The sequence below is a fragment of the Rhinolophus sinicus genome, linkage group LG05 (assembly GCF_036562045.2).
Source record: "Rhinolophus sinicus isolate RSC01 linkage group LG05, ASM3656204v1, whole genome shotgun sequence".
In the NCBI taxonomy this organism is placed as follows: domain Eukaryota; kingdom Metazoa; phylum Chordata; class Mammalia; order Chiroptera; family Rhinolophidae; genus Rhinolophus; species Rhinolophus sinicus.
Window position 1 is genome coordinate 26,482,825 of NC_133755.1, and position 12,842 is coordinate 26,495,666.

Here is a 12,842-nt window from a genome sequence, read left to right on the forward strand (position 1 = left end):
GCAAGGTGGATGATTTACACACAAAGAACTTGCTTACTACCTCAAATTTCTAAGATGAGTTTAAACAAAGTAATGCCTAAATTTATGGTCAAATCTAGAGTTTAAAAACTCAGGTAGGCAATACATTGTCACATTAGGAATCCAAACCTATAATCTCAGTTCAAGGCAGCTGAAATTCTGAAACGTGGCATTATCTTCCAGAACAAAAAAAGAATGGTAAAAAACAAAGCTAAAACAGAAAATAAACATGATTTCTTCTCTTGAACTTAAGGCCTTTTGGTATTGATGAATAAAGTTTTCTTCCTAAAAGCCAAATTTAATTGCATTTTCAAAAAAAACAAAATAAAAGTAATATGTAATAGCTACATATATTTACTAGTCTAAAGGTCTTTAGTTTAAAATGACAAAGTATCTTCATGTGCATATAACAGCTATGAACATTGCTTAATATGTAGAAGATACTTAAATTAAGCTTACTGATTTAGATTAGGTTGAATAATAATAATCCACAATGCTTACTTCATTCTGTACCCACTCATGCCAGAGCTCTAGATCAAGCCCAATGCCACCTCCTCTGTAACACCTGCTGTGATTTCTCCCAACGAGAAACAAAGATCTCCTTCCCCTGAAAGCATTCAGCACACGTCTTTTCCCTCTAATGTCAATTCATTCATTCCACAAATATTTACTGAGAGTCTAATATGTACCAGGCACTCTTCTAGGTTCTGGGGATATAGTAGAACAAAACCAAACCACTGGCTTCCTGGATTCGCACTCTAGTGCAAAGAGAAAGGCAATAGACAAGTATCAGGCGATGCACACTATAATGAAAACTGGAAAGAGTAAGGAGCAGAGATGAATTTTCTATGAAGCTAACAAAACTTAAAAGTTCAGGACCCCTCACTTGCATGGGCCTTGAAGAGTGTTGAAAAGTCACTGGGACATGAGGCCTAAGCTCGGTGACTTGCTCTGAAAACCAAGTATCAAAGCCCATATCTTTCTCTTTTTATGTTACTATTATAGTTACTAACATCCTTGTATTAGATATAAAGTTAGTAGTACTTGGGGAAAAAAGTTACTGGGACACAGAACGTTACAGATGGGGAGAAACAGCCAGGTTGTCAACAGGAAACATTTTATGAGAGCATTTCTGATTAAATGCCTACAGAGATTTCAGAGGAAAAGGATGACAGTGTTTTGTTGGAACATCTTTTGTCATTCTAAATAAATACTTACTTTCATACCTAATTTTTTATTCTAATTTATTTGTTTTCTTAATGAGCCCCTCTCCCCCCAAACTATAAACTTCAGGCCTTTACAAAATCTGGATTCATATCTGCTAAAGAAAGAAAGTGAGGGCAGGGTGTTGTTTTATAAAAACACTGAGCTGAGACATCTGAGCTGAGACCTGAGAAAAATGAAGCAGCAAATCATACAGGCATTGGCCGAAGGAAGAATTCAGGCACAGACAGAAAGTGCAAACATCCAGAGGCAGAAGCATGAAGGGCAGGGTAGGTTAGGAGGTCAGCAGCAGGAGAAATATTTAATAATAAATAATACTAGATACTAACAGCAATGAACAATTACTGAGTATTCTGTGTCAGGCACTGCCCTAAGCAGTTTTCTAAGCATCTCCATTTACAACTGAGGAAACGGAGGCAGAGAGAGACCGAGTAAGTAATTGGCTGCTGGGTGGTGAAACTAAGCAGAGTGACTCCAGAACCCAGCACTAAACTGGCTACGCTATAGAGAGTCGGTTGTCCGGATACTGGAATGTCTAGATAATGTCTCGGACAGTAAGAGATTTAACACACTAGAAAAGAAGAAATCAACAAGCTTTTGATCTCAAACTAGGATAACTAAAAGTAGGTACACATTTTATGTCCCTTTAAATACCTAGTACCAAGTCTTGGTATTTTTGCTACTTCACCCACACATTTCCACTAACACATTTCATTTCACATTATAACGATTCAATGTAGGATGGTTGTTCAGTGCACTCTCAAGAGAGAACTACCAACTATTCATTCTCAATACAAAATAATGCATTAGATTTTCTTGCACAAGTAAATGTATATACACAGATCAAATCTGGGAGGTAAGTACTTCCTTCAGGGAATCAGATCCATATCAAAATCAGATAGCCTGGGGTGCTTTTGTTTTTTTTAAGTGCTCTAGAGAAATTATCCCACAGTCTGTTCCATTGTCACTTTTCATCTGAAACTACTGCTGAGAAAGTCTACCTTAATTTACCTTAAATATTCAATCTATCTTTCCAAAGTTTAGGACCATTTCCTCTGATTGCTCCTTTAGACTTCATTCTCCATGGAAGTCGAAATGAGCATAACCCCAAATAAACATGTTTTCTTTTCCTTCAGCAGCTCTTTCCTAAATGCTTAAGGTCTTCACGTCCCTCATCAGAGGTGAGGTTTCAGAACTGAGTTTTCCAGAAGTATTCTTATAAATCCTGACTATAATAAAAGAATTGGTGTTTGATGTTATTCAGAACACCTTGAAAGATGCAGTTACAAATAATTCACTAAATACTTAACACATACATTAATTTCCTGGTTTCATAGCTCAATCTTCAATTTTTCTCCTGTCACTTTCACAGAGAGTCCAAGTGTAGACTACAATGGGAATTCTACTTTGGAGGTTAGCAACATTGCAGCCTCTGCTTCAGAGGAAATGGCCTCTAAACACACATAGATAAAATCAGTATCAACATTTCCAAAGCATGTTCTACAAGACACTAACTAGTTCTAAGGACAAGCAATATTGCTATAGAGAAAAAGAATCCCATATCGTGTTTCCCTGAAAAGAAGACCTAGCCAAACAATCAGCTCTAATGCGTCTTTTGGAGCAAACGTTAATATAAGACCCGGTATTATATTATATTATATATTATATTATATTATATTATATTATTATATTATATACCCGGTCTTATTTTACTATAAGTAAAACAATATAGTAAAATATCTTATAGTAAAATAAGACCGGGTCTTATATTATGTTTGCTCCAAAAGACGCATTAGAGCTGATTGTCTGGCTAGGTCTTATTTTCGGGGAAACATGGTAGTTAAGTAAGTTTGGAGTTTGCTGGTTTTTTGACCATAGGACTTCTCATTCTCAGTCTTCAATATACTCACAGTATTTCTTTCCCTGGAGCATCCCAGCCACACAAGGAAAATGCCTACAAAATCCAGTCTGGAAGTGAAAGATAATGCCAAGGTCTCAAGTCTTATCAGTAAATTGTCCATCTTGGGGCTTTTGGCAAAAGTGGGATATGAGGAAAGGTACACACTTGGAGAAAGATGGAGTGTCTAAGATCAGCTGGAGGCTAGAGCTCGAGAGAAAGCGTAAGGCTGGAGCCATGTGGGCGGGTTCACACGGACCTGACTAAAGACAGGAGACCAGGTAAGATACTTCCTGAGAAACACAGTAAGACTGGTCCTTCAAAACATCCTTTGCCTCGCCCTATCTCCAGCTTTTGTATCTTCTGCTTCTCTCTAGACAGCAGGCCATGAACACTTTAAGGGTAGGAATAATACCAATTAAACTGGAAAACTGCCTGGGAGAAGAGCACAATGCATGTGAAAATCTTATTAATACAGATAAATGTTGACAGTGTGAGCTGCTAAAAATAAATAAATAATTAATTAACCTGCCTAATTTCTCCAAAAATATGCTTTCAAATGACAAACCTATGGATCCTTCATTCTTTCTATTTGAGGATCATTGACTTCTTTGAGAATGTAATGAATGCTATTAAGTCACCTTTCCAGAAAAACACATTAAGCCTATTAATTTCAGAGGACTTCATGGCCCTCTTGAGGACCAAACACAAAGCTCCCTCTAGGTGTTAACGCCTAGGTCCATAGGTAACCCTGGCTACATATAGTTCATCTCACTGACAGTTAAAGCCTGCAGAGTTACAGAACATTTAAAAATAAGTATAGTTTTTAAAAACAAAACAAAAACTATTTTCATATACTTTAAGACAGTGCAGAGGAAATGCATATTTGCATTTTTTGGCCTAGAAAAAATAAAACCTTATTTGTTAAATAAAATTCAAGTCACTTATTTAACATCATAAGCAGAAGGGCAGATGATGGTAATACTTTCACAACAAAACAACTCTGAGAGGCTAAAACGATTTTACAAGGTTACATAGCTGATAAATTCCAGATCTTCCACATGCTTGTTCAGTGATTTTTTTTTTACTAAACCACGCCACCTTAAATAGAATAAGCGCATTATTACACTGGGTAAGAACAGTTTTCAAAGTAAAAATCCCTTAAAACACCAACCTTCTAAGAATGACTCTAATTAGGTCTCTTAAGTATTTCCTTAATCCAATCATTCCATTTTAGCACCTAAACCCTGACATATTAAGATGCAAAGATACAGTGGCTTTTAAAAACAAACCCTCTAATGCATTCACTCCTCTCTAATCAACATAATTGGTATAAATAAGAAAAATGTAAAACAGCAAAACAAATACAAAAAATGTTATCTTTATAGCATGACATGATTACAGACAAAAATACAAAGAGTTTCAACTGTGGGTTATTTAGCAAGCAGGGCGTAGGATGCCAAAAACCACATGGAGTTTTTCTGCTTTGGGCCACTGGTATTGGAAGAGTCTGGCTGGCAGGGATCAAGCATCTATTATCTTATGTCCGCTTGGCAGATGACGAAAACAACAGTGAGGCCTGGATGCACAGCAGGAGTTAGGTATCCCAACTACTACTACTTAAAGATCCTCTATAACTCAGAGTGTGGCTACAACTAAAATGCTGAACTAAATGTGTGCCTCAGTTTCTCCACCGGAAACTCAGTAATATATTATCTGCCCATATCCTATCTGTATAGAAGCAGTGCTGCCTATTGGTCAAGAACGCAGTTTCTAAAGCTAACTGGTTTGAATTTTGGCTTTGCCACCTACCAACTTTTTAGTAAGTTACTGTAACCTCCCTGTGCCCCATTTTCTTCAACTGCAAAATGGAGTTAACAACAGTATCTATTTCATTGGGCTGTTGCGAGGATTAAGTAAGTTAATACATGGAAAAATCTTAGAGCAGTGTCTGGCAAGTAATAAGCACTCTATGAATGTTAGTTTTTATTATCATTATTTTAAACAGACGATAAGATTACTCAACTTATACATGTATTGCACACAGATGTCCTTAGGCAAGTATAGGCGTTAATTTGTTTACTTTTTAATCATGTGGCTTAACTACCAGCTTTTTTCCCCTAAATATAGTAAATATTGGCCAATTATTCTTACTTACCGTACACACTGCCACCTGAGACTTACACAGTAGCAAAGTTTTAGTTAACTTCATGTAAACACAACTAGACTCTTAACGAGTTGTAAACTATTTGGGTCCATTCACTTCAATTTTTATAATCAGCCCCCAAGTCCAAAATGCAATCACGGTTTTTTTTACCTTAACTATTGCAATGGCTTCCTATCTGCTCTTCCCCTTCCAGTATCCACTCTGCACACTGCAGTAGGTACCGCACATCTTTTAAAAATCCAATTCTAATTTCACTCCCCTACTTAAAACCCTGCAATGGCTCCTCATTGTCCTAAGAAGCCTGACCTCATTACAAGACCTGAGAGACCTGCGTGATCTAGGGCCATGCCTCTTCGGTTGCTCAAGCCATACTGTCATTCTGGTCATTCTTTCAAATACTTACCTCAGGCCTCAGAGCCTTCACAGATTATGATCTCTCCATCTGGCATAAACCCCTCTCCCCATTGCTTCTGACTCCCCAAAGGAGATCAGGTCCTCCTGTTACGTGCTCTCATAACCCTCATCTTAATCCTCTCTTCTTTGCAGCACAAAATAAAACTGCAATACAATAATTATTAAATGATTGTTTAACGTTGTTCTTGTCCAAAAAAAATATAAACTCCAAGTAAGACTTGGGAACATGTCTTTTACTGCTACACTCCACATGCTTTGATGCACAGTACCTTATACATAATAGTAGGTGTGCACAATACACCTGTCTATGGGGGAAAATTGTCAAGTGATGGTGAAAGGCCAAACATCCACAAAATACTAATGCAGAATATTGGCTGCACGGTATTAAATATCCAAGTTACCATATGCACTGCACTGGAATTAAAGTAAAAACCTATTGCTTAAACGTGATGAGCAAAGTAAAGTTAAGGCTAAACTTTTCAAAGTCAAATTAAGTTTCCTTGTGCATCCTCAGGTGTTCTGTGAAACAGGAGGAGTTCCACTTCAGTTACCAGTAAGAAGAGACACAACTAAATCAAGACTGCTGCCACATTTGGCACTAGGCTCCTCTCTTCTTGGCAGCCTCTGCGAGGCCAAGAGTTGAGCTGGCCAGGGAAGAGTGATTTATCTCCCACATTTAGAAGTGGTCCCTCTACAACAGGAATGCTGTACTTACTACTCATGAGCTTTGAATTCTAACCTTGTCCAACCAGTACCTTTCCGAAGTATTCAATTCATTCAAAAAGAATGAATCCTATGTGTCACTGAAACAAACAAGTTTAATAAGGCATCAAAGTCCAGTTCGACTTGGAGAAAACAAAGTTGCTCTTTCCTTAAAAAAAAATAAATAATAATAACCACGCTAACTAGATCTCTTTCACAAAAGAAAGCCATGACTCCGAAAATTGAAAGACACTGGTATGCGGATGCTGAGACTGAAGGCTGAGGGGCTATCTACGTCCGGAGGTTGCCAAGTGCAGTAACTACCACAGGGCCTGGTGGGCAGCAGTTCCCAGCCCACAGCGGATAATGCCAGGTCTGTGTGAAGCACGCAGGTTTGACATACGCCAAACCCCTGCTGTCTGGCTCGTCGCACTGACCCTGCCTATGCAACAAAAGCCCAGCCTCTCTCTGCTCCACGAAGAGCAGAGTTGCCCGCTCGCGTTCAGCCCTTCCCGGGCAACGCGCGTCTAGGGAAGGGCTCAGGTAAGACCTTGGAGTCTCGAGGTTAAACGTTTCGCCCTTTGTTGGCTCCAAGGCATCGGAGCCCTGGGAGCCCATTCCGCCTCCTCCCCCACAGCTCCCGGTAGCCAGCGTCTCCCGCGGAGAGACAGCGCGGACTCCCAACGCCCAAGCTCCGGGGCGCCCCCGGCCCTCCCCGCCTCGGGTCCGGACCCCGCGGCCTCGGCTGCGCGCGGCCCCTCGCTTTTACCTTGTAGACGTCGCCGTAGGTGCCACTGCCGATGCGCTGAATCAGCTCGAAGTCCTCCTGCGGGTTCCGGCGGGACAGGTCGAAGCCGGGGTTCATGGCGGGCCCCGGGTGCCCCCCGCCTCCCTCCCGGGCAAGGGAGGGGGGGCGCTCAGGGGGCCACACGGAGAGTGGGAGCCGCGGCCGGCCCCCTGCTCCCCCGGCGGTCACAATCGCCCGGCTGCACGCTGCGGCCGCCGCCGCTCCCCTCACGCCGCCGCGGCTGCGGACGACAACGACCTAGCTAACCGTCCCCGCCCCCCTCCCGCAGCCCGCGGCTGGGCCGAAAACCCCGGTCACACCCACAGGGAGAGGAGAACGCTCGCAGCCCCTAGCTCGGCGTGAAACTCCAACATGGCTTCCGCCTTCGCCGCTCCTCCCCCTCCCCTTACTCCGGCTCCTCCACCCTCCTCCCCCCTTTCCAGGCTCCAGCCCGACTGCGCAGCCGCGATCCCGGAGGAAGCGCTCCCGGGCCTCGCGCGCGCCCGACCCATGCGCGCTCAGGCTCTGCGCGCCTGCGGGGCGGTAGCTGGCGGCCCCGCGATACCCCCGGGGGAACCGCTGCAGCTTTGTCGGGCGCGAAGTCGCACCCGACGGCAGCACCGGGGGAAGGACAGGCAGAAAGTAGCTCCTATTCGCTTGTGATTCCCAGGTTTTGACGGTGCCGGATCAGGTCCCACTCCTAAGCAAGTAGTATAGTTGTAATTTGCAAGACGGCCACTGTCCCAAGCTGCTTTTTTAGAAGCAGCTACATCTAGGACACAGCCGAGTGAGTACCTCAGCCTTTCTGGGATTGCGGGGGAACGGGATTCCCTGAGAAAAGTGAGCTGTGCTTGTTCCGACACTCGGGCCCTTGGAGTTAGCCTGCAAAAGAGGACTGGCCAGGAGAGCAGCCTGGGAGGCGTGTGGAGTGGGTAGACCTTGGGAAGCTCTGGGGGGTAAAACCCTTTGAGCTGCCGACTGCCAGCCAGCCGGTTGGTGTAGAGGGCGTGGGAGGCAGGCAGAAGACAGTACTGAAGCAGTGATTGACCTTCTCACCAGACACGTTTGGATTATCGGAGACCTGGGCGGGGACTCTGCAAGCTGTCCAGCAACCTTGCAAAGGAGAGGTGGCAGAGGGTGGAGCATGGACAAGTTCCATTCCTGCACCTGAAACGTAAACACATGATGATCCGGAAGCTCTTTAGTTTGCCTACCCAAAGCCCCACCCGACTTAAGACCCAGATTTTGAGCATTACATCCAATCTATGTGGACACTAGTGCCAACTGTTAATACCTGTCCAAGAAAGCATGTGGATATGGAGGGTTAATTTTCTGTTCTCCATAAATTGCCCACTAGGCGTTTCCAAAAACTTGAATCAAGTAGGTGATGGCCACTTGGGCAATACTACTTTGGAGTGTTGTTTCAGAAATGCTTTCCTAGAGTTAGCTCAGTTGGTTAGAGCATGGTGTTAGTAATAAAACCAAGGTTGTGGGTTCTGTCCCCACATGGCGCACTGTGAGTTGTGCACTCCTTAAAAACAAACAAACAAACACCCTCATTTAAAGAAATGCTTTCCTACTACCCTTACGCACCACACCATTCTGACCACTAATATTCCCTAGTGCCTGCTGGTGCCTGATAAACTAGATCTCATCAAACCTGTTAGGGATAAAATAAATATACTCAAACAATAGTTAAGCAAACTACTTACAGTTAACTGCTTCATACATTAAGTCCTTTTGCTTACAGTAAGATTGCATATTTACTAAATTCCCAGAGAAGTTGTTTACTAAGTATCTATTGACCAAAAGATGTTAGAACATGACTATTTCTTCACCTATACGAGTAGCCTTTCAATTTCAAATTTTTAATTATTTTACAGCATCAGTAATATGAGCATATTATTTAAATTGCTGCCCTATGAATACTTATCATTGGATTTCTTCTGGATGGATCTACCTTAAGGCTCTGGTATCTTGAGAATTAAATTCCTGACTGAATGTTATTCCCTGGCTAAGGATCCTGGATTTGCCTGTTTAAGGCACTTGCTGGGGCCCAGAGTACAGGCCTTCCTTCTGCTTGTCCACATTTGGAGAATTGTTTGGCCTCTTTAAGACAAACATGAGGATAATTAGCCCAGGATTCAGATAAGCAGACCTAACAAACTATCCCAAACAGGAACCAGTTCTGCTTTCTTTTTCTGCCTTTTTAATGCCAGAATGCCAAATTCTCAGGATTCTCAGGACTGAGTGCTGCACAAGAGCGTTCTAATGGTTTCAGTGTTTTGTTTGCTAGGATTATCATCTGTGCAGATAACTTTGCAGTTGCATCACTAATAGACTTCTTTCAAAGGGAAAAGACATTTCAGTAGGGTTGGAACAGTCTTTCAAGTTTTGTTTGTTCCATTTTGGCAGGACCAAGCCAGCCCTCTTGAAAAGAGATAGATTTTCATGTAAGGGACTGACTTGCCATATAAATATATACATATGGCAAATGGTTTCAACATAAATAAAAGGGCTTGTGCAATTAACTGCTCACAAAGAATAAAATATTTTGTCCTTTTTGATATATACACACAGGAAACTCCGATGTCTTTTTTTTTTTTAACTTTTATTTATTTAAGTGGTTTTTTCAGGACCCATCAGCTCCAAGTCAACTAGTTGTTTCAATCTAGTTTTGGAGGGCGCACCTCTCAGTAGCCCATGTGGGGATGGAACCGGCAACCCCTTGTTGTTAAGAGCACAGCGCTCTAACCACCTGAGCTAGGTGGCCGACCCTCCCCCGACTTCTTTTTTTTCTCTAACACTCCTTAACTTTGCTGCAAGTAACACTAATGATCACACTTTCTTTGAATCAGAGAAATAGCTTCCCTCTTCTATGATTAGATGCATCCTTAGAAATCATCTAATCTTTTTGATTCAAGAACTGCTTCTACAGCATGTCTCCTGGGTTTACTGCTGCTTGAATATAGCAGGTCCTGGAACTTAACTCTTATGTACTTAACAACTTAACAATTAGCCTATGGTAAATTGGTGGAGGAAGTTAAGAGAGAATTTAATGTACCTTCACTGTAAGTGAGAAATTAACGTACCCTCAGTGAAAGGGAACTCCCTGCTTCTAAAGTAATCGTCTGGCCTCGTTATGAGATAGTGTTAGTGAATGATCATAACAATAATAGAAAATAGTAATATCTAACATACCAAGTGCTTACAAGTTGCCAGGAACTGAGTCAAATATTTTCCATGTATTATGTCACTTAATTCTCATAGCAACCTGATGACATAGGTATTATTATCTCTATTTTTTCAGGCACAGACAAATTAAGCTGCTCAAAGTAACACAGAAAACTGAAATTTGAACAGAGGTAGTATGACATGAAGGCCAGACCCTTAGCCGGTAGTGTATACTCTGCTTTACAGAACACTTTTTAAAATTTTTCTTACGCTAAGCCAAAATCTTCCTCCCTGTCGTGCATGTAGAGTCAACGATTATTAGATTGTAGTGGTATAGAATACAGAGAAGAAAAGCCATAGTGCCTACCCTCGAGGAGTTTGCAGTCTCACAATACTGTGAGAAGCACAGAAGAGGTGCATTGGTGCAGACAGGAAGATATAGGAAAGATATCAAAGCTAAATCTTGAAGAATGCATTGGAGTTAGCCAGACAAACAAAGGGGAGGTGCTACACTCCAGGCTGGCCCCTTAGCCCCAGCCCTTTAAAGTACCCACACATGTAGTTAGGTAGCACACAGTAGGGAGCACATAAAGGCTAAGATGGGCAGTAGTAGTTGCCAGCATATCCAGACCATTCTTCTGTTAGCCTGTCTCTCACGGGTCTGTGACTTAGGGATTCCTTGGTGTTCACACCAGCTCTCTGTTTCATTCTCAGGACCTCTTGTCTAATAATAAGCCACCGGCTTATTGACCTCACACCCACCACTCACATTCAACATAACCACTGCTCACATTTTCTGGACACCAACAGCTCTGGGAAAGGAATACTCAGCAAGCTCTAACTCAAAAGAGACTCACTACAACCAAAACATCCACCAAGGGAGGAGAATCAGACCCAGACATGTATGTGAAACAACATGGCAAAAGGTTCTAGGAGGTTATATAGCCTAACCGAGCACAGCTCTGAGCCATGCTACCTGAGTTTAAATCTTGTCTCTGTCTCCTTACTGAATGACCTTAGGAAATTATTTCAAACTGGGACTGTTATAAAGAGTCAAAAAGAAAATACATGTAGTGCCTGGCACCATGGGAAACCCACAAAGTATTAATTACTATTATCTTGAATATATTTTAGAACATTTTAAAAGGTAACAGTTGTGAGGATGAGGATGTAGATATGGTTTAGGAAGCAAATGCAATTATATATATAAGAGACCCTGAATTAAAGCTGGAGATGCTGAGGACGGAGAGAAGGAAAAGAATCCAGGAGATCTTTGGAAGATGGAATTAACAGGTTTAGGGAAGTGAGGACGCAGGCAGAGACATGGGTAATATGCAGGCTTCTGACTTAGATAATTGGGAAGATCCCAAAAAAGATGATTGCATTTGCCATAATAAGGTTATTTGGGGGAGGATTTTAGCACTGGATCAGAATAGATGATTCTCTTTTCTACCTGTTAAGTTTGATGTGTTCAACTAGAAATGTAAAATTAGTGATAAATATGTAGGATTGACACTTAGAAAAGATTTCAGGACTAATTTTTAAATTTTAGGAATCATAGTTCAGAAATATTTATTGAGCATGTATCATGTGCCAAACTAATTAGTTTCTGGCAGTGCAATAGGGCATGGTCCCTGAATTCAAGTTGGAGGTACAGACAAATTCTTATAGTGAGATAAGAATGGGGTTCAGGGAAGCAGAGCCAGAAGGAGATCCTAGATGCTCTTTGTGAAACCAATACATATTTTTAAATTTTCTTTAAACCAATATTTTTAAAAGCATGTACTCAACATTTATTTACAGAGGAGGTAGAACTCTGCATGGGGAGTAGGTGGAGATGGAAGTTCTGAAGTGTCAGCTCTCAGCTTCCACTGTGTTACTCTGAGCGATTCATCTCTGCTCCCGCCTTTGCATACCTCTTAGCACAGGGTTTCTCAATAGAGGTTTTGTTAGCATTTGGGGTAGGAGAATTCTTCCTTGTAGGGGACTATCCTCAGGCATTATAACCACCCTGCCCCCCATGTTGCTCCCACCCATACTGACATGAACAACAACAACAAAATGGCCACACGTATTTCTGGATGGCTGGGTTTGGGTGTGGGGGGGTGGGGTTTGGGGGTTGTGACTGGACTGAGAATGTTTGCCTATCATATCTCTTCGGAGAACTATCACCCACACCAAACTATTTATTATAGTATTCCTTTCTATTTCATGCAGTATGTATCCCAAGAGAAGTCTTGATATATAAAACATTGTTTCTCTTACTTCATTTCCAATATTTAGTACCCAAGTGATGTTTAACTGCCCTCTGTAGATTCACAACCATAATTCCACCTGCCCTTTTACAGATAGTTCCTGGGATCACATAAGAGGGCACGGAATCTAGTCTTTGCAGATTATTGAAGTCTTCACAGAGGAAGGAACCACTAAGCTGAGACTTAAAAGACAAGTAGAGAATT

General features: G+C 41.9%; 1 protein-coding gene across 5 annotated transcripts in view; it reads right to left on the reverse strand.

Annotated features, from left to right (window-relative positions):
- The window catches only part of MAP4K3 (mitogen-activated protein kinase kinase kinase kinase 3), a 141,479-nt gene extending 133,866 nt beyond the window's left edge, over positions 1-7,613 (reverse strand). For 3 of the 5 annotated variants that reach the window (XM_019742638.2, XM_019742630.2, XM_019742621.2), the window contains exon 1: positions 7,192-7,612. In XM_019742638.2, the coding sequence (XP_019598197.1) occupies positions 7,192-7,287 (96 nt within the window). In that variant the 5' untranslated portion in view covers positions 7,288-7,612. Of the gene's footprint in view, positions 1-7,191 lie in introns of all 5 variants that reach the window. The other 2 variants (XR_012496304.1, XM_019742613.2) reach the window with 1 other exon arrangement.
- Between the last annotated feature and the right edge of the window lie 5,229 nt (positions 7,614-12,842).